This window comes from Centroberyx gerrardi, unplaced genomic scaffold (assembly GCF_048128805.1).
Source record: "Centroberyx gerrardi isolate f3 unplaced genomic scaffold, fCenGer3.hap1.cur.20231027 Scaffold_165, whole genome shotgun sequence".
Lineage (NCBI taxonomy): Eukaryota > Metazoa > Chordata > Actinopteri > Beryciformes > Berycidae > Centroberyx > Centroberyx gerrardi.
In genome coordinates, this window is record NW_027605319.1 from 2,150 (window position 1) to 29,127 (window position 26,978).

At 42.6% G+C, this 26,978-nt stretch overlaps 2 protein-coding genes and 1 pseudogene across 2 annotated transcripts; all 3 read left to right on the forward strand.

Annotated features, from left to right (window-relative positions):
• The first annotated feature begins 1,582 nt into the window (after positions 1–1,582).
• LOC139927793 (trace amine-associated receptor 13c-like) lies at positions 1,583–2,883 on the forward strand (annotated as a pseudogene).
• Positions 2,884–11,710: 8,827 nt separating this feature from the next.
• Positions 11,711–13,166, forward strand: LOC139923207 (trace amine-associated receptor 13c-like). Its single transcript, XM_071913935.2, has 2 exons — positions 11,711–11,970; positions 12,350–13,166. Exons 1-2 carry the CDS (start codon positions 11,795–11,797, stop codon positions 13,164–13,166), a joined length of 993 nt encoding a protein of 330 aa, XP_071770036.2. The 5' UTR covers positions 11,711–11,794.
• Positions 13,167–20,188: 7,022 nt separating this feature from the next.
• LOC139923218 (trace amine-associated receptor 13c-like) lies at positions 20,189–21,403 on the forward strand. Its single transcript, XM_071913946.2, has 2 exons — positions 20,189–20,358; positions 20,584–21,403. The coding sequence occupies exons 1-2, from the start codon at positions 20,189–20,191 to the stop codon at positions 21,401–21,403; spliced, it is 990 nt and encodes a 329-aa protein (XP_071770047.1).
• Positions 21,404–26,978: the final 5,575 nt, after the last annotated feature.

Here is a 26,978-nt window from a genome sequence, read left to right on the forward strand (position 1 = left end):
AAGAAATGCAAATTTATTGAATAATTAATGACTGGAAGGGTCTGTGGAGAGGATGGGTTAAACACAAATGAAAAAGGAATCAAACCTATGTGAAAGAAAGTAACAATATTTATTACAATAATTTAATTAATGTCTAACAAATGCAATTCTTTTACTAAAACACTTCCAGTACTTATGAAGGGGAGCGTGGGCTGAGGCCAGCAATGGAGAGGCAGACTAACTGAGGGCGTGTCCAGGGGTGCAACCACTTACCTACCACACGTGTATTCACTGCAAAACAGCAATCACAGCAAAAAGGTGAAAAACAGTGTCCCAGTGCTCTTTTACCAGTACAAACTTGTGAAGGGAACCGCACCAGGGTGTCTAGCCTCTCCAACCAGCCAGCACTCTGCTCCCCTATAAGGAGATAACAGATATACTAGATTACTCGAACAACATAAAAAGGTCATTAATAACAAACCAGTTGGCTCTCACTAAAAGTACCAGATACAACTGGCAACGAGATAAAACAACCAAGTCAACACACATACACAGTAAATACAAAACTATAGAGGCAAAACAGCAGCTGATAGAGACCTACAATACAAGAGGCACATTAGTAACAGGTCTATAACACTATAATAACCATTACCTCGGGTATTTATCGTACCCTACTCACCCCTAACTACAGTGACCAGTACCTTGACGAAATGTGCGCTGGCTACGCAGACTCAGGGTGGTAAGAATCCACAGCACCCAAGGGCAGACAGGAACTACAGCAGATAAGATTGATCAGTTGCAGTACCACTTCACATGTGCTTGGTGCACAAACAGTTGGAAAACCTACCTTAAGTCACAAATCTCAGCCAGCAGACACCAGTACGACCAGGTAGACAGGAGACTATTACAAACAAAATAAAACTCAGTCATTGAGTACATAAAACCACCCTTAAACAACCTCATGACTGCATCACCTACCTCAGAGTCACAAAGAGGGGCCAATATGGCAACCAACAGGCAGAGAAAAGGAAAAGCAGCCATGATGCCACAGCTGCCTTAAATACCCTGACAAGCTAATTGGAGGGCTGGACCAGGGAGGAGTCAATCTAGTGCTGTGGGGGGGTGTGTCGAGAACTAAGAGGGAGTACTGCATTAATATTGAAACAAGTGTTCCTACTACACTTGCATGGAGTCATACCTCTTTCACAGTGTGTGGAAAGAGTCACAGCACCTCAATCAACTACATTCTACACCTACAGACTTTTTATTTTTTATATTTTAACATTGATCATATCTCTCCCCAACCCTATTTTTGGAGAGAAGAGGCTTTCTGTCATCCACAATAAACTGAAAGCAACCTCTTACATTGGAGGAGGAAGAGGTCAGTAAGAGCAAAGAGGTGACGAGGTGGAAGACTGAAAAATGTAGGCGCAACAGAGAAATAAGACAGCAGAGGGATTGGGAAGGAAGGAGGGGAGAGGAAAGGAGATAAGGGGAGAAGACACATGAGGAAGAGAAGATGAAAGAAGATGATGCAGAGGAAGGGAGGGCCGGAGGGACATCAGTCTCTGTGAGAGAGGGAGGGGGGGTGGGGGGGCAAAAAGGGAAAAGAAAAGAGAGATAAATCAGCTATATGATAGAGAGCTTTGGTCAGAAAGCTGCCAGACCTCAGCAGCTTCTCCTCTCCTCCTCTCTCTCTGATGATGGAGACCCTGGAAGGAGGTGAACTCTGCTTTCCACAGCTCCTCAACACTTCCTGCAGGAAGCCTCACTCTGAGACCATGCTCATTTACATTCTGCTGCCCTCCATCTCTCTTCTCACTGTGGCTCTCAACCTGCTGGTCATCATCTCCGTCTCCCACTACAGGTGGCCATTGATTTTGTCATATACAAATCTTTATAAATCTGGTAGACCTATCAAAAGAAATGGCTGATAGACTAGAACAGAGGTACTGTCACATCTTGGCCTTTGATGAGCAGAAAGATGTTGCTAAACAATGCTTTTGTATTTTTTATAATACTTGATATCTACCACATCTAGTGATGATATATACTACTGATACTACATTAATTAATATAATTCTCCTGTTTCACTCCAGGCAGCTCCACACCCCCACCAACCTCCTCCTCCTCTCCCTGGCTGTCTCAGACCTCCTCGCAGGCTTCCTGATGCCAGTTGAAATCCTGTTCATAGAGGCCTGCTGGTTACTGGGTGACTTCATGTGTGCTTTGTCTTTCTTTGTTGTCTTTACCATCATCTCTGTCTCAGTAGGAAATGTGGTGCTCATATCAGTCGACCGCTATGTGGCTATTTGTGACCCTTTGCGTTACCCCACCAAAATCACTCACAGAAGAGTTAAAATCTGTATTTGTCTGTGTTGGATCTGTTCTGCTTTCTATGGCAGTCTGATTCTAAATGATCACCTGAGAGAACCAGGCAGGTATAATTCCTGTGTTGGAGAGTGTGTGGTTGTTATTAACTACATTGCAGGAGCTGTTGACCTTGTTGTGACCTTCATTGGTCCCATTACTGTCATCATAGTTCTGTATATGAGAGTATTTGTGGTGGCTGTGTCTCAGGCTCGTGCCATGCGATCCCACATTGTGGCTGTCACACTCCAGCGTTCAGTGACTGTAACTGCTAAGAAATCTGAGAGGAAAGCAGCCAGGACTCTTGGTATTGTCATAGCTGTGTTTCTAATATGTTTTTGTCCACATTTCTGTGTCTCTCTTGCAGGCCAGGAGAACATGGCTAGTGCTTCATTTTTGGTCTTGTTCTATTTTAACTCCTGTTTAAATCCTGTGATCTATGCCTTTTTCTATCCCTGGTTTAGAAAATCTATTAAACTCATTGTTACACTTCAGATACTGCAGCCTGACTCCTGTGAGGCCAACATACTGTAGAGAGATATACTGTAGATTTCCATAACTGGAATTATCCTTTAACATTTTGGCCATTTAGGTGACACTCTTATCCATAGCTGCTACAATAAGTGAACTGTTATAGGTTCAGTATCTTGCTCAAGGACACTTGGACAAGGTATATGGCTGTATATGGACACACATTGGCTGCAGATATCAAACCTGTGTCTTTTCAGTTACAGGACTGGCTCTGCCTTTGAATTCATATAACTCCTATTCAGCTTTTGGTTAGATAATTGTGTTCTAATTGGAGTCGTTCTTTGATTGCTGTATTCATTTTCTTCTGTTTTGTTGTTTCCATTATCCAAATCACAGTTGCAAGCACCATGAAATGTTTTAGGCAAGAACCCAGTTTCATGTAAGCTGTGAATTCGACATTGCATATGTATATCACAGCAAGTATGGCATCTTTACATTTTAAAAGTTACAAATATTAAGAGTTAGTCCTTTCTTTTCTCTCAAACAGGGCTTACAGTTTTAGATAAAGACCATGTGCTTTTGATCTTTTCATTGGGGGAAGGATAGCCTTGTGGTTAGTGAGTTCATCTCCCAGCTGAAGGGCCCAGAGTTGGAACTGCCTTGGCAAACCCCACTCTGCCTGAGCATGGAGAAGGATAGCAACTGTTGAGTTTTATGAAATATGTGGTGTTAGATTGTATGCCTCTAATAGCACTTTTTGTCTGGAAGAAGTATTGGTTAAGAAAGAAGTATTCTATTCTTATTTCAATGTTTGCTGTATTTTATTTATTTAATCATTTTTCTCAATCCAGTCACAGTCTTAAGCCCCATCAAATGTTTTTAGGTAAACACACAAGGCAGAAGATTACAGCATCATTGTTCATATTTTTGTCCCATATGGATACACTCATAAAATCAGACACAAGGTGCACAATTTTAATAAATCATAATGAAGTAAAGCTTCAGAAATCATGGTCTCTATGAGACAGTCTGTGTCCTGTGTGTCCCTCTCCTGTTTATTAGTACTACATCTAAAATATAACCTGCACGGCAGTCAGTCAATCAGTCAGTCAGTCAGTTATTGACAAGTAGGCCTACTGTGTACATGGAAGGCAGTTTATTTGTTATTTCATTTTATTTGTTTTCTGTTTTGTTTTTTGTTTTTTACATGAAAATTATTTTGTGAAATGCTAATTGTTTTCTAATTTGTTAAATTGTTTTGTGAAATGTGGTTATGCTTTGCACTTCCAGGCCAATGTAGCACATATCCACGTTTGGAAAGTTTACATTCAAGATGTAATCCACTAGAGATTAGTGATTACTAGTTTAAAGAGTAATCCGTAACATTCTGTTGTAATTTTCAAACTCAGGCTCCTAGTACCTCCTGCCTTACAGTGCAGGCACTTGGGAAGAGTATGGCAACCTAACACCACAAATGGTTTGAGCAAAATTAGAACAATTTCTCCAGAACATTGCAATTTTCCCACAACACTGGGCTAGTAAACCTTGCCTTAAACAGAGGATCTATAAATGTCAGAAGGCGTGACGTTTCGTCATTTTGTCTGAGAGGAGTATAGCCTAGATTTAACCAGAATGCTTATAATTCTATGAAGGTAAAGGCCACCAAGGTTAACTGCTAGCTAATATGTCAATGTAGCAAAGACAAGACTGGTTATATGTGGTTTTGTAGATGTCCCATAGTCGTCTCACCCAGGATGCTTGTTTTCAACAATAACTGCTCAACAAACTGGTTGCAGAACTTTTATTTGGACTGGGGAAAGTGGAACAGAAATCTGACTACATTTTGGTTCTTAAACAGAAAATAGACCTAAAATAGAATTTACATGTTATTCTAATGGTGTTGGACAGTTAATCTTAGAGAGAGAATTATTCAAGTTTGCAAATCTAGACTGGACAGTGAATCTGTGAAACTAATCAGTGAATCTGGTTACTTTAAGTTTTAGTTTTAAGTTTAGCAATGTTTCTGGCTTGAGCTATCCCTGTCATAGTTTAAATAAGCACTGCAGCAGAACCACTGTGTTATAACGCAATGAACACCGCATGTACTGAACATGTTGTTGATTTGTTGTTGAGTTGATCCATCTTCTGAACTAGAATATGGAAGTTCCATTTAGGAAAGAAGGAATAAAGGGCCAGGAAACAAATGTTTCCAAGGTATTACACAGTAACTATTCAGTAATGATTACACAACTTACTGTTGTCATGCTAATAATTACTCATTATCACCAGAAATTACTGGCATTTGACTGAGAAATGACACATTATAATAAATAGGTACTATTATCAGTTATTATCAGATATTACCCTGTACTTTGTTTACTGTAATGTAATGTAATGTAAGTGCTACTGATGTCTTTTATGAAACACATCTCCAAATGACCTCGAGCTTGAGGTGCAGGTTCTTACAGATACAAGGTGCATACAATTCAACCAAAGTATATATGTGAATACAATTGGACTGTGTACATCACAGTACTACTCTCCAATGTACATTATTTACCTGCCCCCAGTTGGCTGTGTTACATCCTGGCACAAGGAGGTAACAATGAGGGAGACCATGCACAACTTCAAAATGCCCAAATTAATTTATTATAAAGAATATAACTGAACACAACCATCTAAATAATGGAATGTGTAGATCAGCAGCATCAGCGGTGAAGTGGGGTGCATGGATGAGTGGAAAGTATGGTGTGCGGTGTTGGGTGATGTGGAAAGACAAAACAAAACAAAACCCAGGGCATCCCCCAACTCTGTCCACCAGCTCCCCTCCTGAAAAGGGAAAAAACACAAGGCAGGACCAGTAGACAGAGGGGGGTCGTCACAGTGGGCACTGTGAGACGGTGCGCTGTCATCTCAGCACAGGACTCATTCCATCATAGGACCCTTATGCCATATGGTGGGAATCTGCCTAGAGACCCCACAGACTGACTGGACTTGCAGCTCACCCACCCTTCTGGCCAATGTTACTGCCACCAAGGTGACTACCTTAAGTGCCAGCCCCTTCACATCCACTGACTCGAGGGGCTCAAAGGGGACACAAGAGTCCAGGATCCTGGTCTCATCCCAAACTGGGATTAGAGACCCCCTGCTACAGGCCATGCTCCTCTGGACACCATTGAGGAAATTGGGAAATCAGGCTGTAATCACCATCAGCCAAGCCCAGATCTTGAGCGCCTGAGGAAAGGGGTGGAATAACTTCTGGAATGTGCCTGCAAGAGCAGGTCCCGTCAGGCCAGGAGTTCCCAAATGTTCCATCCAGAAGACGTGGGATTTCCAAGAACCACACCATCTGGGGCCAGCTCAAAGCCATGAGGATAAATCTCACATCTTCTATCCGCACTCTCTGAAGGAACAGTGGAAGGAGGCTGAAGGTGGGAGAAGCACAGAGCAATGGAGGGTCATCTCTCTCCAGAGAGAAGAACAGAGATCACTGATTCGACTCCCTGGAGGCAAACAGGTTGGGGCTCTATCTTCCCGAAGTGGCGTCAAATCTCACTGACCACCCTGGGGTCGAGTCTCCACTCCAATGCTCTTGGGCCATCCACTAGGTTGTCCAGACCTGGCAAATGCACCGCCCTCATTCCAGAATCTCATAGGGGCCCTGCCACTTAGCTAGGAATTTGAGGTGGGGATCAGGACTATGACAAGTTTTCTGAGTTGAAATTCACAGACTTTGGCTCCCTGGTTGTATATCTTGGCTTGGGCCTGCTGCACCTGTTGCATATTAATTGATTGATTGATTGATTGATTGATAACCATGTGCTGTCCGTGGGGGATGCTGGTCTGTTCTTCCTTTTCTTGTGAGTCCGGGTCCATGCCGGGTATCTCTGACTTTTGTTCTGAGGAGTCTATTTGCGGTGTTGGTGGCAGATATCTCTGGGAGCCCAGAGGTGATGGAAGATGGGACAGTCCTGCCCTACCAACACTAAGGCCGTCAGTTTATCTACCACACTGACTGTTGAATGAATGTTCCTTGTGTGGTCTGCAGATGCAGGAAGCAGGACCAGAGACCTGGATGGGGGTTTCTGGCTTAGGGGTGAATTCAGGTCTTATGAGGGTGACCATAATACCTCAGTCTAAGAGGGTTTCGGTGTCCCACTGATTTTGTACCTTTACAAGAAATCTGGGGTCTCAGGGCTCTCATGGGACCAGCAAGTGGTAAAATTACTGGTGAGTTTAGGAAGAGTCAGACAAGCTAGTGGGTGGCATAGAATCTTGAGTTACTGCTGCTGCTGCTGCTGCTGTGATGTTTTTCTTTAGTTGCTCTGTCTTGATTTTCTAGCACACTTTGTATTAAGACCACTAGACCAAGCTTTTTGAACTGTGCCTAAGACTCTGCCAGTAAAGACTTCTTTAAGTTTACTTACTACTGTCTCCAGCCTCTTCTCTGCATCTGGGTCCACTCAGCTCCCTTGTTTCAGAATCTTCTTTCCCTGGACACTTCCAGGCTTAGTTCACTGCTGCTATTTTCTTTCATTAAGTCCAATAACATTTTTGAAATATTTCAATTCTGTTAAACCTTGGAGCTGCCTTTGACAATGATGATCATTCTGCTCAATTGCTTAGAAAATTGGGCTCACTGGTACTGATCACCCTTTTATTTGCAGTGTGCAGAATTATTTTCCCATTTTTCCCATGGCGCAGCCAAGGGTATCATAATGCAAATTCAGGTCATGCATTCAGTCAGTCAGTCAGTCAGTCAGTCAGTCAGTCAGACATGTCGCTTCATGAGATGGCCTCTAGAGGGCATCTCTGACTAAAAGATGGCCTCTAGCCTATGGGCTAAATGCCACATTCAGTCTCATACACTGATAATGTCATATTGGATCTCACACAGAGCCACACTCTTTGTCGTCAATTTACAGAAATCTACATCTTCTTCTGTCCTGCAAACCTTAACAGTAGGTCACCTGTGGTATGTGAAGTTGGTGGCATAGGTAATTTAACCGATAAACATGTCGCACCGGGGCTTTATCCGGAAATGTTTTTTGAGTAGCCCCGAGTCTCTTGACAGAGGAAACAAATCTTGATCTTCATCTGAGCGCAACCAGCATCTTTACTTTTCTGTGTATCATTAAACCCAAGGCTATACATTTTGGGAGTAGTATTTGATTCAGAGCTAAACAGGTAAAGAGGGTTGTTCATTTTCTCTCCAGCTAAAAACATCTCTAAAATCAGATCCTGGCTCTCCTCTGCTGATCCCGGAAAATAAATCTTTGCCTTTATTTCATTATGCTTGGATTACTGTAACTCCATCTACTCCTGTCTGGCTTAAAACTAAAGGTGACTGGGCTTTTGCAGTTGGAGCCCCTGTTCTGGAACAGCCTGCCTGACAAACTCAGGCTAGCAGAATCTGTGTCATCTTGTAAAGGAGAAGTTCACCCAAAAGGAAACATTTTGTCATTATTTACTCACCCTCATGTCAGTCAAAACACCAGTGAAGTTTGTATGTCCACTTAACACACAGCGAGTTAGCTAGTGCAGCTCCATGTCAGCCTTCTCCAAAACAGTTGAAGCGAACTGGCATTTTTTTACAGTTTTAAAAAGGGCAACAAATGACTATAAACTTACTCCAAACGGCTCATGCAGCATAATCTGTTCTGAAGCCAAATGATTGCACATTCTTTCCTCTTGCCAATCAAGTCTGGCGGATAGAAAGTTCTGGTGGCGACACAACCTGATTTTGACCAAGTTGGCCACGGGATTGGAACAAGCGGGAAACAACTTTCTAATGGCCCCCATTTCATTCACTTTCTCAGGCCAGGGGAGAGTGTTGCAATGGAGACGAGGAACAAAGGTTTCCTGGCCACGGCAGGCGACTGGAAGATGCGGGCAGACCTCAAGAAGCAGCTCAAATTCCCAGAGGAGATAACCCACACAAGCCTCAGACCAGACATTGTCCTCTGGTCCAGAGGTACCAAGCAGGTGGTCCTTCTCGAGCTGACAGTGCCCTGGGAAGAGAGGATAGAGGAGGCACACGAGCGGAAGCTCAAGAAATATCAGTCCCTCATCTTCGAGGGCCAGCAGAAGGGGTGGAAGGCCTGGAATCTGTCGGTTGAAGTCGGCTGCAGGGGCTTCACAGGGCAGTCACTCTGGAAAACCCTGGCGCTGCTTGGGGTCAAAGGCTCAGCTAGGAGGAAGCTTATAGCTGACATCAGCAAGTAGGGGGAAGCAGCATCCCGGTGGATCTGGGTGAAGACAGGCGAGCAGTGGCAAAGCCAATGTGGTGACTTGAGTTAAGTGGTGGACGGAGGGGGTAGTCCCAGGACACTGGGTCTGCCGTCGAGCCCCCCCGAGATGTCATGGGCTAATTGACAAAGCATCGATGAAGGAGGGTGACCATTTGATAACCCGGAGAAGCCACTCAACTCAAGTCCCAGTTGGAGGAGAGTGCAGTTTTGCTATTGAGCCATTAGGTCTGTGGATGATGCAATCAATATGGGCCTACACTACATCCTCCAACATTTTGACTCCCCAGGGTCCTACACTAGGCTCTTGTTTTTGGACTTCAGCTCAGCGTTTAACACCATCATCCCGGAACTGCTGCACACTAAACTCCTTCAACTCTTTGTGGCTGCCTCCATCTGTCAGTGGATCACCAACTTTCTGACAGGTAGGAGAAGGCCGGTGAGGCTGGGGAAACTCACATCCGGCACCCTGACAATCAGCACTGGTGCCCCCCAGGGATCCGTGCTCTCCCCACTGCTCTTCTACCTGTATACAAATGACTGCACCTCCAAGGACCCCTCTGTTAAACTGAAGTTTGCAGATGAGACAACAGTCATTGGTCTCATCCAAGACAGTGACAAGACTGTTTGCAGATGGGAAGTTAGACAGCTGGTCCAGACAACATAAGGAATGAAAAAAACTGCACACCCAACATGCAGGATGCAGTGCTCAAACTGCTCAACATTATACTGAGTTCAGGCTGTTTTCCTGACATCTGGTGCCAAGGCCTTATTTGCCCCATCTTTAATTGTGGGTACAAACTGGACCCCAATAACTACTGCAGAATCTGTGTCAGCAATTGTCTGGGAAAGCTACTGCATTATTATAAACACTAGAATTTCAAATCTCCTTGAATATTCTTAGTAAAAATCAAATTGTCTGTTTCCCCAAACATCGTACCACCGACCATATTTATACCCTTCACATGCTCATTCAAAAACATGTACGCCAAAAAAAAAGACAAAATATTTGCTTGCTTTATTGGTTTTAGAAAAGCCTTTGATTCAATTTGGCACGAAGGCCTCTATTACTGACTTCTTCAATGTGGTATAGGTGGCAAAGTATACCACCTTATTAAATGTATGTAAAGTATATGAAAAGTAGATACAGTGTGAAGATTGGAGACAAACACACTGAGTTCTTTGCCCAGAGGAGAAGTGTCCGCCAGGACTGCAATCTGAGTCCAATGCTATTCAATATCTATATAAATGAATTTGCAATGCAGCTGGACCTAAACATGGCCCCGGGCCATGAAATCAAATTCCTGCTCTATGCAGATGCACTAAGATTTTCTAATCAACTTAAATCCAGTTCCCCAGACAGCCTCCACTCCAAAGCCCTCCAAACCCAAGAGCTGAATCCAGAAAAGAGAAGATACTGAGACTAACCACTCCCCCTCAAGTCATGCCTTGACCAGGCTCAGACCAACACTGCTTTACAAACACCAATTTGTGTAAACCAAATTATAAAACAATGCAAAGAGACCTATTTGGAACATTGGAAAAAAGAAACCAAAAGTCAAAGCAAATTAGAATGTTATCTAGCCCTATAAACAGAGAATATGAATTAGCATCTCTTTACTGGCAATCGACATAAGAAATATTGGCAACCAAACAAAACAGAATATGTGGTCACTGTTCGACAGGTGAGGTTGAGACAGAGATGCACTTTCTCCTAAAATGTGAAAAATGTAACTCAGTCAGAGATAACTACTTAAACAGGTTCAGCTCCCAAGTCCCCCACTTCCAAGAGCTTGATGATCAATCGAAGCTACAAATTGTACTAGCAGAAGGAAATACAGCAGACCTGGCTGCACAGTTTGTAGCAACTTGTCACAACCTGAGGAACAGTGAGTGACCAATATACTCTGTATTGTATATCAAATGTGTGTAACCCTAGTTGCTAAACATACATTAATTCCTTCACATAGTTTATTGATACTCACTCTGCAGTGGAGGGTCTGGGTACAGGAGCTGAATACACAGCAACCCAGATCCTCTGTCGAGGCACTGACACACACACACAGATATACACACACACACACACACACACACACACACACTTAGGCTGATACACAGGGCAGGGAATATAATATAAAATTGATATTTATGTTGATGCTTTGGCAACATTGTTTGTAGACTTTCATGCCAATAAAGCGAAGAGAGAGAGAGAGAGTGAGAGAGAGAGAGAGAGAGAGAGAGAGAGAGAGAGAGAGAGAGAGAGAGAGAGAGAGAGAGAGAGAGAGAGAGAGAGAGAGAGGGAAGCAAAGGGAGTATTGAAGGTGTTGAAGGTGTTAAAGGTGATGAAGGTGAAGAGGAGGGACATCAGTCTCTGAAACTGAAAACAGAGGTGACCAGGTGGAAGACTGAAAAATGGAGGAGCTAGAGAAGTGTGATGGGAGGGGTGGGTGAAATAAGACAGCCAACAGATGGGTAAGGAGGGAGGAAGGAAGGAGGAGAGAGGAAAGGAGACAAGGGGGAAGAAGACAGAGGAAGACAAGAGAAAGGACAGCAGAGAGTGATGATGATGAAAAGGATGATGCAGAGGAAGGGAGGGACATCAGAAAAAGAGAGGGAGGGCGGGGGGGCAAAAAGGCGAAAAGAGAGATAAATCATCTGTATGATAGAGAGCTTTGGTCAGAAAGCTGCCAGACCTCAGCAGCTTCTCCTCTCCTCCTCTCTCTCTGATGATGGAGACCCTGGAAGGAGGTGAACTCTGCTTTCCACAGCTCCTCAACACTTCCTGCAGGAAGCAGATGCGTCCTCACTCTGAGGCCATGCTCCTCTACATTCTGCTGTCCTCCATCTCTCTGCTCACTGTGGCTCTCAACCTGCTGGTCATCATCTCCATCTCCCACTTTAGGTGGCCATTGATTTGGCATATACAAATCTTTATAGAACTGGTAGACTTATAAAAACAAATGGCTCAAAGACTAGAATAGAGGTACTGTCACATCTTGGCCATTGATGGGAAGAGAGAAGTTGCTAAATAATGCTTTTGTATTTTCATAATGCTTGATATCTGCTATATCTTGTGATGAGATATACTACTGATACTACAAATATTAATGAATATAATGCTTGCTCTTTTTATACACTTTTACAAAAAGAAATTGCTCATGGACTAGAACAAAGATACTGTTATATCTTGGCCTTTGATGAGAACAGTCAGATTGCTAAATAATGCTTCTTTGTATTTAATGATACTTCATATCTGCTATAATGCTCCTTTTTCTCTCCAGGCAGCTCCACACCCCCACCAACCTCCTCCTCCTCTCCCTGGCTGTCTCAGACTTCCTCACAGGCCTCCTGATGCCAGTTGAAATCCTCCTTGTGGGGTCCTGCTGGTTACTGGGTGACCTCATGTGTGCTTTGTCCTTCTTCGCTGTCTTTATTATCATCTCTGCCTCAGTAGGAAACATGGTGCTCATATCAGTCGACCGCTATGTGGCTATTTGTGACCCTCTGTGTTACCCCACCAAAATCACTCAGAGAAGAGTTAAAATCTGTGTTTGTCTGTGTTGGGTCTGTTCTTTTTTCTATAGCAGTCTGATTCAAAAGGATTTCCTGGGACAACCAGGCGGGTATAATTCCTGCATTGGAGAGTGTGTGGTTGTCATTAACTACATTGCAGGAGCTGTTGAGCTTGTTTTCACCTTTATTGTTCCCATAACTGTCATCATAGTTCTGTATATGAGAGTATTTGTGGTGGCTGTGTCTCAGGCTCGTGCCATGCGATCCCACATTGTGGCTGTCACACTCCAGCGTTCAGTGACTGTAACTGCTAAGAAATCTGAGAGGAAAGCAGCCAGGACTCTTGGTATTGTCATTGCTGTGTTTCTAATGTGTTTCTGTCCATATTACTGTGTCTCTCTCACAGCCCAGGACAACATGGCCAGTGCTTCTTCTGAGATCTTTCTGGTCTCTCTGGTCTATGTTAACTCTTGTTTAAACCCTGTGATCTATGCCTTTTTCTACCCCTGGTTTAGAAAATCTATTAAACTCATTGTTACACTTCAGATACTGCAGTCTGACTCCTGTCAGGCCAACATACTGTAAACATACAACATACTGTGGAAGGATTTAAAGGAGCCCTTCTGTCAAGGAGAAAATGCCAGAAGTCTGCACAAAAACAAAACAAAAAAAAACATGCTCCAAAACATGTTTTTTCTTTTTTCATATATTCTGTACTTGATATAAATCTTTAAAAAACAAGATGTTTATCAGACAATCTGTGTCTACCTCTGCTGGACATTGTCAGTGTCAAATCTAGAATATACCCTGCTATCCTTTCATTGCTCATGTTGGCATTTACCTTAAAGGATAATTCTGTAGATTTTCTGCCTGGGCCTTATTTTCATGGCTTTTACCATCATGAAAATTGATTGTGTTAAAGGTTTTGTGATTTACTTCACTGTAAAGCTTTATTGTTTGTAGAGCATGCTGCTCTCCAATACACACCCAGGAGGGCTAAGACAATCTCCAACAGTCTCCAACAACACAGACTAACCTGCTCCTGTGTTTGAATACAGAAATCTCTGCAGCGATGGACCGTGAACTGTTCTCTTTGTTTCATTCACTACCATTGAGCAAAGCCAGCTGATATTTACTAGTCATATTATGCTTCAGAAATAGTACACATTGATCTTTTAAAGGTCCCATATTCTACACTTTCCAGTGTTTTATTTTATGTCTTGAGATCCATTCAAAGCTGTTTGTGTGGTGTCATGTACCAAAAACACTCTCAATCCATTTTTACCTTGCCAAGAACAGGCTGTTTCTGTTGCTGTGTCTTTAAGGCTCATTAATATTAACGACCCCTCTGTTCTGATTGGCTAACTGTGAAGTGAGTGAAACATGAGACACCGCGGCCCGGCAGCTACAGGTAATAATAATAATAATAATAAACTTTATTTGTGTAGCACCTTTCATACAAGAAATGCAGCTCAAAGTGCTTTACAACAAAGAAATCACATGCACAAAGTGCTTCACATAAAACTTGATAATGATAGTGAAAATAAGATAAAGAGGAGAATAGAATACATAAAATACATCTTCACATGAAAATAGACATAGAATGAGCATAACATAAGATGAAAAATAAAACCCACTGAATAATAATAGTAAAAATATGAGGAATGCATAACATAAGATGGAAAATAAAACCCACTGAATAATAATAATAAAAAATAAAGTTAAAAAAAAGAGTACATAGGATGCATAAAATCAAGTAAAATACAACATTTTAAAAGAAGTGCAGCAGTGCATAAGTGCAAAGAAAAAAAAAAAAGTTTAAGGAAAAGTCATAGCTAGTTAAAGGCTAAAGTGAAGAGATAAGTTTTTAGCTTTCTTTTAAAAATATTTAACGAGCTGGCTTCCCTGATATCTATAGGTAGTGTGTTCCATAGATTTGGGGCGTAATTGACAAAGGCCGCATCCCCGATTTTCTTTCGGCTGTTGCTGGAAACCTCCAATAAAGCAGCAGCAGATGATCGCAGTGTTCTTGAAGGCAGGTAGTGAACAAGGGAGTTAGCAATGTAGCTTGGTCCTAGCCCAATAAGGGCTTTGTATATAAGGAGGAGGACCTTAAAATCAATTCTAAATGTTACAGGAAGCCAGTGTAGAGCAGCTAAAGCTGGACTAATGTGCTCTCTCCTCTTCGTTCTGGTTAATAGCCGAGCTGCAGAGTTTTGAATGAGCTGAAGTCTCTCAGTGTTTTTTTTCGGGAGACCGGTAAAAAGTGCGTTACAGTAATTGAGTCCGCTTGAAATAAAGGCATGAATCAGTTTTTCAGCATCTTTTTGATTTATAAATGGCCGTACTTTACCTATGTTTCTAAGGTGGAAAAATGGTGTTTTCGTCACCTTGTTAATGTGGGACTTGAAGCTTAGATCTGAATCTAGGATAACACCAAGACTTGTAACCTCAGATTTAATCCAGGGAGTCAATGTTCCCAGATTATTAAACAGCATTTCTCTTTTTGTTTTAGGGCCGACTAGTAGGATTTCAGTTTTGTCCTCATTTAACTTTTAAAAAATTTTGCTCATCCATTTATTTATTGCCAAAAGACAAGTAGTAATGGAGTTTATAGCTGCAGCATCATTTGGTTCAGCAGAGATGTACAGTTGCGTGTCATCCGCATAACTATGGAAACATGCATCGTGCTCTCTAATGATGTCACCAAGTGGCAGCATGTATAGTGAGAATAATAATGGACCAAGGCAGCTCCCTTGTGCAACCCCAAAACAGATGTCATGTTTCTCAGACACATGATCTCCAAGACTGACGTAAAACTTTATCCCTTTGATGTATGTTTTGAACCAGTTTAACACACAGTCAGAAAGACCAACCAACTTTTCAAGACGATTGATTAAGATATCATGGTCAATCGTATCAAACGCTGCACTTAGGTCCAAGAGGACAAGAATCGAGGCCTTATTTTCATCAGAATTTAGTCTGAGGTCGCTGATTATTTTAGTAAGAGCAGTTTCAGTGCTGTGGTATGTTCTAAAGCCTGATTGAAATTCCTCCAGCATATTATTTTCTTTAAGAAAGGAGTTTATTTGCACTGAAACTACCTTTTCAAGTATCTTACTAATGAATGGAAGGTTGGATATCGGCCTATAGCTCGTCAGTGCATTACCATCTAGGTTGGGTTTCTTTAGTAAGGGTTTTACAACAGCTGTTTTGAATGCATCTGGGAAGATGCCTGTTTGAAGGGATGTATTTATAATCTTCAGGACATGACTTGAAACACTATCGAACACCCGCTTAAAAAATGCTGTAGGTACAGGGTCAATACATGAGGAGGAGGAGTTACACTCTGTGACAGTCTTGCAAAGCTCAGTTAATGTAATACAAGTGAATTTTCCCATGGCTACATCTTCTTTACAGGGTTTGCTGAGGTTATCTGTGTTTACATCAGCAGCAATGCTGGTTCTAATTGAAGTTATTTTGTTATTGAAGAACAATGCAAGTTCTTCACAATTTGATGCAGAGGACTGCGGACGGGTGGGGGCAGTGTTGAGTAGCTGGTCAATAGTGGAGAATAATATTCTAGAGTTTCCAGCATTCTCTGTAATAATCTTAGAAAAGTAATCCTTTCTTGCTAGACGTATTGCTTTGTTATAGACAGTCATGGCTTCTTTGTATTTATTACAGTGAACTGTGAGCCTGGTTTTCCTCCATTTTCTTTCAGCTGCTCGACAGATTCTCTTAATCTCATTAACACTGTTATTGTTTAACCATGGGGAGATTCTGTCAGTCGACCTCTTTTTAACCTTTAGTGGAGCAACAGTATTTAAAGCAGATGACGGTATTGAAGGTATTGTTGAAATTTTCAACCATCTCATTTAAAGAGCAGTCAATTCTGTATGACTCAAATGATTTCATAACATTAGAGAACTTTGCTTCAGCCTTGCTATCTAGGAATCTCTTTTGAACCAAAAAATCCCTTTTAGTCTTTGTTAAGATTAGGCTGGCATCAAAAAACACACAGTGATGGTCAGAAATAGGTAATTCTAATACTGAAACATTGTCAGTGTTTAACCCTGTTGTTAATACCAAGTCTAGAATGTTACCATGCTGATGAGTGGCTTCATTTGCATGTTGGGTAAGTTCAAAGCTGTCCAGTAAATTCACAAGCTCCATAGCTTTGGAGTCATTCTTTTTGTTGATATGAATATTCAGGTCTCCATTCAGGATTAATCTATCATATCTAGTGATACCAAGTGAGATCAGCTCTGAGAATTCCTGCAGAAACAGCGATGAATATCTTGGTGGCCGATACAATGCAATGATGAGCACTGATAATTCTGCTTTGAGCTCAAGAGCAAGAGGTAGGGAAAACTCTCCGGTAATAAACAATGACACCCGCTCAACCGCTTTGAAAAAAACACTTTGTTAGTCTATTATTTCTCACAAAAATGATAATGAGCGAACCTTTGTGACGCCACAAAGTTACGGAAGTCCAAACGGCTCGTTTAGAGGCTCGCTTTTCTAATATGGATTGTGTGGATTTAGTTGGCGACCGTGCGTTTTGATACTTTCACCATGTTTAGATAAACCATCCAACTCCTTTATAATCAAGGGAAATCCCACAATTACACAATATGGGACTTTTAATGTGCTCAGGTTCCACAACAGGGACAAACAGGGCTAGCCAGGATTTACTCATCATTTATATCACTGATTTGCCCTGAAATAACAAAAGTATAGTCTGCACACTATAAGCTCCCTTTAACAAAGAGCACGCCTCAATGGAATCCAGTTTAAACAGTTTATTGTAATTTGTAATGTTGGGTGAATTGAAGGAACCCAGGGAGATGAGACTCAGGGTGGGGGCATCGTCTTAAGGCCCTGACACACCAGGCGTCGGTGTCCCTAGTTTTTGCGGTGTGTCCCGCATCGTCGGCACTAGTCGGACCCTGTCGGCGGCTTTTCGGCCGATTGAGCGTGTTGAATCGGCGTCGGAGCCCGTCGGTGAGAGAGATCACTCTGATTGGTAGTTCGTTGTTTTGCCTCTGGATGATTGGACTGATAAATTCCTTCAACATGTGGAACTGAACAGGAAAGAGCCGAGCGAAATTTTTCAAATCGGAGGTTTCATTTATCTCCAGCTCTCGACACAGGTTCGGGAAAGCCCCTTGAGCCTGTCGCTGGAGTATTCATGATTTCACCCATTTAGTGCGGTTTCTCCTTATTTTTCGCCTCCGCCTCTTCCTTTCTTCTTCCACAACCAAAAGACCAAGGGCTGACAACGCCAGTGCCATTTGCAACTTCTTATCAGACATATGGTTATTTCCCCTCACGCAGGCGCAGAACGTACGTGCTAGTTGGCCGTCGGCTGTAGTCTTTGCGGTGTGCTCAAGTGCAACTTTTTGGACCAGACGCAGGCGACGTGAGGCGATGCAACAGTCGGCCTTCGTCGCCGCTGGTTCTTTGACGTCGGTTTGGTGTGTCAGGGCCTGTGATGCATGATGCTAAGCTAATTTGGCTCCAAGATAGCTGATAAGTAGATAACAGTAGTGCCCTCCTCAAATGGCCTTGTCCCTACCAGGTGTACTGATCAGTCCAGCTGCCTGATCTGCGCCGCACATACATTTGCCTGGGCAGTTTACGTTACTGTCCAACATGATCCCAACTTGGTTAATGTAACACCAAGTATGGATGTCTGCAGGCTGGATAAGGGGGTGTGGGCACAGCGTGGGCATTCCAACAACATGCGGTGCATTTCATTAGTCGGCCATCTTAAGTGCCGTTCCATTACTCTGGTAACTCAAGTGAACTTTCTGAGATCGACCCTTCAAGGGCCGAGGGAGCTACTCAACAACAATGTAGACTTCATAAGCGTATCTTACCCAGGATGCATTGTGATCGTCCGTCATTTCCAGTGCACGAACAGGTGATATACTGTATATAAATGTAAGTAAACAAACAATATTTAGAGGATTTAGACATATTTATGAAATGAACTCATCTGCAATATTTTATACTCATTGTTCTGTGTAAGTTTTATTACTGATTATTATTATTTATTATTAGGCCTGCTTAAGGGCAAATGCATTCCATTTCAAATATTCTGCTCCCCCTCATACTCCGCCTCCCTACTCTGCAAGGGGCCACTCGCGTGATGCATGGTGCTATGCATTACCGAGTGCCAAGGGGAAGTGAAGGAGGGCCTGTTAAATGACTAATCAGTCCCACCAGGATTTCGCAGAGTTTTTTTGTGATTATTGCAGCCAAAAATGCTTGATTTTGCTGCAGCTTTTCTCAAAAATTGTGATACAATTTGCGGGGTTTTATGTGCTCTTTTTGCGGTAAAATTGCGGGAATTGGGAAAAATTGCAAGCAAAGGAAAAAAAAAATGTTTTCTCTCTCTCTCACTCACTCACTCACACACGCACACACACACACACACACACACACAGCCTCCCCCTATTCTCTCCCACTCTCCGTTTAAGCTATTAACTCTTCCAAGAGCTTGAATTTTGCACTCACCTCGATTCTTGCTGCTTTTCTTTTGTTTTGCACGGTCTATAGCAGTCATTTTTGTTGGCAGGTGAGCTTTATTCATCTTCCACCTGAATGCGCGCTGCGATGACGTAAGTTACCACGACACCGAATGCGACAATTGGTCCAAATCACAAGCGATCTGTTGATTTGGCCATTTCATGCGGAAAAGTTGCGGCAATTTTGCAAAACTGCAAGCTCTCGCAAATATTGCAGAGATTTCTTGAATTTGCGTTAATTATTGCGATCGCAAAATCGCAAGTTCCTGGAGGGACTGACTAATGATGTACGGAGGACAGCACATCATTTTTGGTTTGTACAGCAGATGGCACTGAAGCACAAATGCATTCCTGGAATTTGGCTTTGCATTTCTGAGTTTTGAGTTTGCGTTTCTCGGACAGAGGTTTAAGGGGCGGATTGGTGTGGGTTTGCTGCTCTTCTAGTAGTCAGAGCAGAGATTGAGTGACAGGATTCTAAATTCCTCCCTCTGTGTGTATGTCTATCCCCCCGTCCCATTACGCCCTCTAAGCACTCCCCCTTCATTTTGAGTGACACTCAGTCAGAAGTGTTAGTGTTGTATCAGAAGGGCCACTCACAGGAAGAGTCGAGGCCAGAGGGTGAAGGACTTGCAGCAGCAGCTCTGGGACGCAATTCCCTCTATCATCGTTTCCTGTTGACATGGCCTGCTGTTGTCATAGTTGCAGCGTATGTTTTCAATTTTATTGGAGATATGCAACGCTGCCCATAGTCCATAAAAATTGACATTACACAGATTGACTTCCATTACCATTAGAATTGGGAGAGCAAAATGATATGAGTAGGGAGGATGGATTGGGAAGGGAGGAGCGAAAAGAAGACCGGGGGGGGCGAGAGAAGAGGTGAGGAAGTAGAGTGACAGCAGCAGAGATAATGAAGAGGATGATGGAAAGGAAGAGGGACATCAGTCTCAGGAGACAGAATGGGAGGAAAGGAAGCAAAGGGAGGAGAGGGATAAATCAGCTGTATGTTAGAGAGCTTTGGTCAGAAAGCTGCCAGAGCTCAGCAGCTTCTCCTCTCCTCCTCTCTCTCTGATGATGGAGACCCTGGAAGGAGGTGAACTCTGCTTTCCACAGCTCCTCAACACTTCCTGCAGGAAGCAGATGCGTCCATCGGCCATGCTCCTCTACATTCTGCCATTCTCCATCTCTCTTCTCACTGTGGCTCTCAACCTGCTGGTCATCATCTCCATCTCCCACTACAGGTGGCCATTGATTTTGTCATATATAAATCTGGTAGACGTATCAAAAGAAATGGCTGATAGACTAGAAGAGAGTTACTATCACATCTTGGCCTTTGATGAGAAGAAAGAAGTTGCTAAACAATGCTTTTGTATTGTTAGAATGCCTGATATCTGCCACATCTACTGATTAGATATACTACTGATACTGCAAATATTAATGAATACAATGCTCCTGTTTCTCTCCAGGCAGCTCCATACCCCCACCAACCTCCTCCTCCTCTCCCTGGCTGTCTCAGACCTCCTCGCAGGCCTCCTCTTGATACCGACTGAAATCCTCCTTGGAGGGTCCTGCTGGTTCCTGGGTGACCTCATGTGTGCTTTGTCTTTCTTTGTTGTCTTTACCATCATCTGTGTCTCAGTAGGAAACATGGTGCTCATATCAGTCGACCGCTATGTGGCTATTTGTGACCCTCTGTGTTACCCCACCAAAGTCACTCAGAGAAGAGTTAAAATCTGTGTTTGTCTGTGTTGGATCTGCTCTTTTTTCTATAGCAGTCTGATTCTAAATGATCACCTAGGACAACTAGGCAGGTATAATTCCTGTGTTGGAGAGTGTGTAGTTGACCTAAACTACATTGCAGGAGCTGTTGACCTTGTTTTCTCATTTATTAGTCCCATAACTGTCATCATAGTTCTGTATATGAGAGTATTTGTGGTGGCTGTGTCTCAGGCTCGTGCCATGCGATCCCACATTGTGGCTGTCACACTCCAGCATTCAGTGACTGTAACTGCTAAGAAATCTGAGAGGAAAGCAGCCAGGACTCTTGGTATTGTCATTGCTGTGTTTCTAATGTGTTTCTGTCCATATTACTATCCCTCTCTGGCAGGGCAGGAGACCGAAAATAGCAGTTTGTCTTCAGCTTTTGTGATCTGGCTGTTGTATTTCAACTCCTGTTTAAACCCTGTGATCTATGCCTTTTTCTACCCCTGGTTTAGAAAATCTATTAAACTCATTGTTACACTTCAGATACTGCAGCCTGACTCCTGTGAGGCCAACATACTGTAGAGAGATATACTGTAGATTTCCATAACTGGAATTATCCTTTAACATTTTGGCCATTTAGGTGACACTCTTATCCATAGCTGCTACAATAAGTGAACTGTTATAGGTTCAGTATCTTGCTCAAGGACACTTGGACAAGGTATATGGCTGTATATGGACACACATTGGCTGCAGATATCAAACCTGTGTCTTTTCAGTTACAGGACTGGCTCTGCCTTTGAATTCATATAACTCCTATTCAGCTTTTGGTTAGATAATTGTGTTCTAATTGGAGTCGTTCTTTGATTGCTGTATTCATTTTCTTCTGTTTTGTTGTTTCCATTTTCCAAATCACAGTTGCAAGCACGATGAAATGTTTTAGGCAAGAACCCAGTTTCATGTAAGCTGTGAATTCGACATTGCATATGTATATCACAGCAAGTATGGCATCTTTACATTTTAAAAGTTACAAATATTAAGAGTTAGTCCTTTCTTTTCTCTCAAACAGGGCTTACAGTTTTAGATAAAGACCATGTGCTTTTGATCTTTTCATTGGGGGAAGGATAGCCTTGTGGTTAGTGAGTTCATCTCCCAGCTGAAGGGCCCAGAGTTGGAACTGCCTTGGCAAACCCCACTCTGCCTGAGCATGGAGAAGGATAGCAACTGTTGAGTTTTATGAAATATGTGGTGTTAGATTGTATGCCTCTAATAGCACTTTTTGTCTGGAAGAAATATTGGTTAAGAAAGAAGTATTCTATTCTTATTTCAATGTTTGCTGTATTTTATTTATTTAATCATTTTTCTCAATCCAGTCACAGTCTTAAGCCCCATCAAATGTTTTTAGGTAAACACACAAGGCAGAAGATTACAGCATCATTGTTCATATTTTTGTCCCATATGGATACACTCATAAAATCAGACACAAGGTGCACAATTTTAATAAATCATAATGAAGTAAAGCTTCAGAAATCATGGTCTCTATGAGACAGTCTGTGTCCTGTGTGTCCCTCTCCTGTTTATTGTTAGTACTACATCTAAAATATAACCTGCACGGCAGTCAGTCAATCAGTCAGTCAGTCAGTTATTGACAAGTAGGCCTACTGTGTACATGGAAGGCAGTTTGTTATTTGTTATTTCATTTTATTTGTTTTCTGTTTTGTTTTTTGTTTTTTACATGAAAATTATTTTGTGAAATGCTAATTGTTTTCTAATTTGTTAAATTGTTTTGTGAAATGTGGTTATGCTTTGCACTTCCAGGCCAATGTAGCACATATCCACGTTTGGAAAGTTTACATTCAAGATGTAATCCACTAGAGATTAGTGATTACTAGTTTAAAGAGTAATCCGTAACATTCTGTTGTAATTTTCAAACTCAGGCTCCTAGTACCTCCTGCCTTACAGTGCAGGCACTTGGGAAGAGTATGGCAACCTAACACCACAAATGGTTTGAGCAAAATTAGAACAATTTCTCCAGAACATTGCAATTTTCCCACAACACTGGGCTAGTAAACCTTGCCTTAAACAGAGGATCTATAAATGTCAGAAGGCGTGACGTTTCGTCATTTTGTCTGAGAGGAGTATAGCCTAGATTTAACCAGAATGCTTATAATTCTATGAAGGTAAAGGCCACCAAGGTTAACTGCTAGCTAATATGTCAATGTAGCAAAGACAAGACTGGTTATATGTGGTTTTGTAGATGTCCCATAGTCGTCTCACCCAGGATGCTTGTTTTCAACAATAACTGCTCAACAAACTGGTTGCAGAACTTTTATTTGGACTGGGGAAAGTGGAACAGAAATCTGACTACATTTTGGTTCTTAAACAGAAAATAGACCTAAAATAGAATTTACATGTTATTCTAATGGTGTTGGACAGTTAATCTTAGAGAGAGAATTATTCAAGTTTGCAAATCTAGACTGGACAGTGAATCTGTGAAACTAATCAGTGAATCTGGTTACTTTAAGTTTTAGTTTTAAGTTTAGCAATGTTTCTGGCTTGAGCTATCCCTGTCATAGTTTAAACAAGCACTGCAGCAGAACCACTGTGTTATAACGCAATGAACACCGCATGTACTGAACATGTTGTTGATTTGTTGTTGAGTTGATCCATCTTCTGAACTAGAATATGGAAGTTCCATTTAGGAAAGAAGGAATAAAGGGCCAGGAAACAAATGTTTCCAAGGTATTACACAGTAACTATTCAGTAATGATTACACAACTTACTGTTGTCATGCTAATAATTACTCATTATCACCAGAAATTACTGGCATTTGACTGAGAAATGACACATTATAATAAATAGTTACTATTATCAGTTATTATCAGATATTACCCTGTACTTTGTTTACTGTAATGTAATGTAATGTAAGTGCTACTGATGTCTTTTATGAAACACATCTCCAAATGACCTCGAGCTTGAGGTGCAGGTTCTTACAGATACAAGGTGCATACAATTCAACCAAAGTATATATGTGAATACAATTGGACTGTGTACATCACAGTACTACTCTCCAATGTACATTATTTACCTGCCCCCAGTTGGCTGTGTTACATCCTGGCACAAGGAGGTAACAATGAGGGAGACCATGCACAACTTCAAAATGCCCAAATTAATTTATTATAAAGAATATAACTGAACACAACCATCTAAATAATGGAATGTGTAGATCAGCAGCATCAGCGGTGAAGTGGGGTGCATGGATGAGTGGAAAGTATGGTGTGCGGTGTTGGGTGATGTGGAAAGACAAAACAAAACAAAACCCAGGGCATCCCCCAACTCTGTCCACCAGCTCCCCTCCTGAAAAGGGAAAAAACACAAGGCAGGACCAGTAGACAGAGGGGGGTCGTCACAGTGGGCACTGTGAGACGGTGCGCTGTCATCTCAGCACAGGACTCGTTCCATCATAGGACCCTTATGCCATATGGTGGGAATCTGCCTAGAGACCCCACAGACTGACTGGACTTGCAGCTCACCCACCCTTCTGGCCAGTGTTACTGCCACCAAGGTGACTACCTTAAGTGCCAGCCCCTTCACATCCACTGACTCGAGGGGCTCAAAGGGGACACAAGAGTCCAGGATCCTGGTCTCATCCCAAACTGGGATTAGAGACCCCCTGCTACAGGCCATGCTCCTCTGGATACCATTGAGGAAATTGGGAAATCAGGCTGTAATCACCATCAGCCAAGCCCAGATCTTGAGCGCCTGAGGAAAGGGGTGGAATAACTTCTGGAATGTGCCTGCAAGAGCAGGTCCCGTTAGGCCAGGAGTTCCCAAATGTTCCATCCAGAAGAGGTGGGATTTCCAAGAACCACACCATCTGGGGCCAGCTCAAAGCCATGAGGATAAATCTCACATCTTCTATCCGCACTCTCTGAAGGAACAGTGGAAGGAGGCTGAAGGTGGGAGAAGCACAGAGCAATGGAGGGTCATCTCTCTCCAGAGAGAAGAACAGAGATCACTGATTCGACTCCCTGGAGGCAAACAGGTTGGGGCTCTATCTTCCCGAAGTGGCGTCAAATCTCACTGACCACCCTGGGGTCGAGTCTCCACTCCAATGCTCTTGGGCCATCCACTAGGTTGTCCAGACCTGGCAAATGCACCGCCCTCATTCCAGAATCTCATAGGGGCCCTGCCACTTAGCTAGGAATTTGAGGTGGGGATCAGGACTATGACAAGTTTTCTGAGTTGAAATTCACAGACTTTGGCTCCCTGGTTGTATATCTTGGCTTGGGCCTGCTGCACCTGTTGCATATTAATTGATTGATTGATTGATTGATTGATAACCATGTGCTGTCCGTGGGGGATGCTGGTCTGTTCTTCCTTTTCTTGTGAGTCCGGGTCCATGCCGGGTATCTCTGACTTTTGTTCTGAGGAGTCTATTTGCGGTGTTGGTGGCAGATATCTCTGGGAGCCCAGAGGTGATGGAAGATGGGACAGTCCTGCCCTACCAACACTAAGGCCGTCAGTTTATCTACCACACTGACTGTTGAATGAATGTTCCTTGTGTGGTCTGCAGATGCAGGAAGCAGGACCAGAGACCTGGATGGGGGTTTCTGGCTTAGGGGTGAATTCAGGTCTTATGAGGGTGACCATAATACCTCAGTCTAAGAGGGTTTCGGTGTCCCACTGATTTTGTACCTTTACAAGAAATCTGGGGTCTCAGGGCTCTCATGGGACCAGCAAGTGGTAAAATTACTGGTGAGTTTAGGAAGAGTCAGACAAGCTAGTGGGTGGCATAGAATCTTGAGTTACTGCTGCTGCTGCTGCTGCTGTGATGTTTTTCTTTAGTTGCTCTGTCTTGATTTTCTAGCACACTTTGTATTAAGACCACTAGACCAAGCTTTTTGAACTGTGCCTAAGACTCTGCCAGTAAAGACTTCTTTAAGTTTACTTACTACTGTCTCCAGCCTCTTCTCTGCATCTGGGTCCACTCAGCTCCCTTGTTTCAGAATCTTCTTTCCCTGGACACTTCCAGGCTTAGTTCACTGCTGCTATTTTCTTTCATTAAGTCCAATAACATTTTTGAAATATTTCAATTCTGTTAAACCTTGGAGCTGCCTTTGACAATGATGATCATTCTGCTCAATTGCTTAGAAAATTGGGCTCACTGGTACTGATCACCCTTTTATTTGCAGTGTGCAGAATTATTTTCCCATTTTTCCCATGGCGCAGCCAAGGGTATCATAATGCAAATTCAGGTCATGCATTCAGTCAGTCAGTCAGTCAGTCAGTCAGTCAGTCAGACATGTCGCTTCATGAGATGGCCTCTAGAGGGCATCTCTGACTAAAAGATGGCCTCTAGCCTATGGGCTAAATGCCACATTCAGTCTCATACACTGATAATGTCATATTGGATCTCACACAGAGCCACACTCTTTGTCGTCAATTTACAGAAATCTACATCTTCTTCTGTCCTGCAAACCTTAACAGTAGGTCACCTGTGGTATGTGAAGTTGGTGGCATAGGTAATTTAACCGATAAACATGTCGCACCGGGGCTTTATCCGGAAATGTTTTTTGAGTAGCCCCGAGTCTCTTGACAGAGGAAACAAATCTTGATCTTCATCTGAGCGCAACCAGCATCTTTACTTTTCTGTGTATCATTAAACCCAAGGCTATACATTTTGGGAGTAGTATTTGATTCAGAGCTAAACAGGTAAAGAGGGTTGTTCATTTTCTCTCCAGCTAAAAACATCTCTAAAATCAGATCCTGGCTCTCCTCTGCTGATCCCGGAAAATAAATCTTTGCCTTTATTTCATTATGCTTGGATTACTGTAACTCCATCTACTCCTGTCTGGCTTAAAACTAAAGGTGACTGGGCTTTTGCAGTTGGAGCCCCTGTTCTGGAACAGCCTGCCTGACAAACTCAGGCTAGCAGAATCTGTGTCATCTTGTAAAGGAGAAGTTCACCCAAAAGGAAACATTTTGTCATTATTTACTCACCCTCATGTCAGTCAAAACACCAGTGAAGTTTGTATGTCCACTTAACACACAGCGAGTTAGCTAGTGCAGCTCCATGTCAGCCTTCTCCAAAACAGTTGAAGCGAACTGGCATTTTTTTACAGTTTTAAAAAGGGCAACAAATGACTATAAACTTACT

Excerpts from the sequence above, each read along its gene's own strand:
- LOC139923207 (XM_071913935.2), top strand. The coding sequence starts at position 11,795 with ATGATGGAGACCCTGGAAGGAGGTGAACTCTGCTTTCCACAGCTCCTC. Across the intron at positions 11,971-12,349 it reads ATCTCCATCTCCCACTTTAG|GCAGCTCCACACCCCCACCA; the intron begins GTGGCCATTGAT and ends TTTTCTCTCCAG.
- LOC139923218 (XM_071913946.2), top strand. The coding sequence starts at position 20,189 with ATGATGGAGACCCTGGAAGGAGGTGAACTCTGCTTTCCACAGCTCCTC. Across the intron at positions 20,359-20,583 it reads ATCTCCATCTCCCACTACAG|GCAGCTCCATACCCCCACCA; the intron begins GTGGCCATTGAT and ends GTTTCTCTCCAG.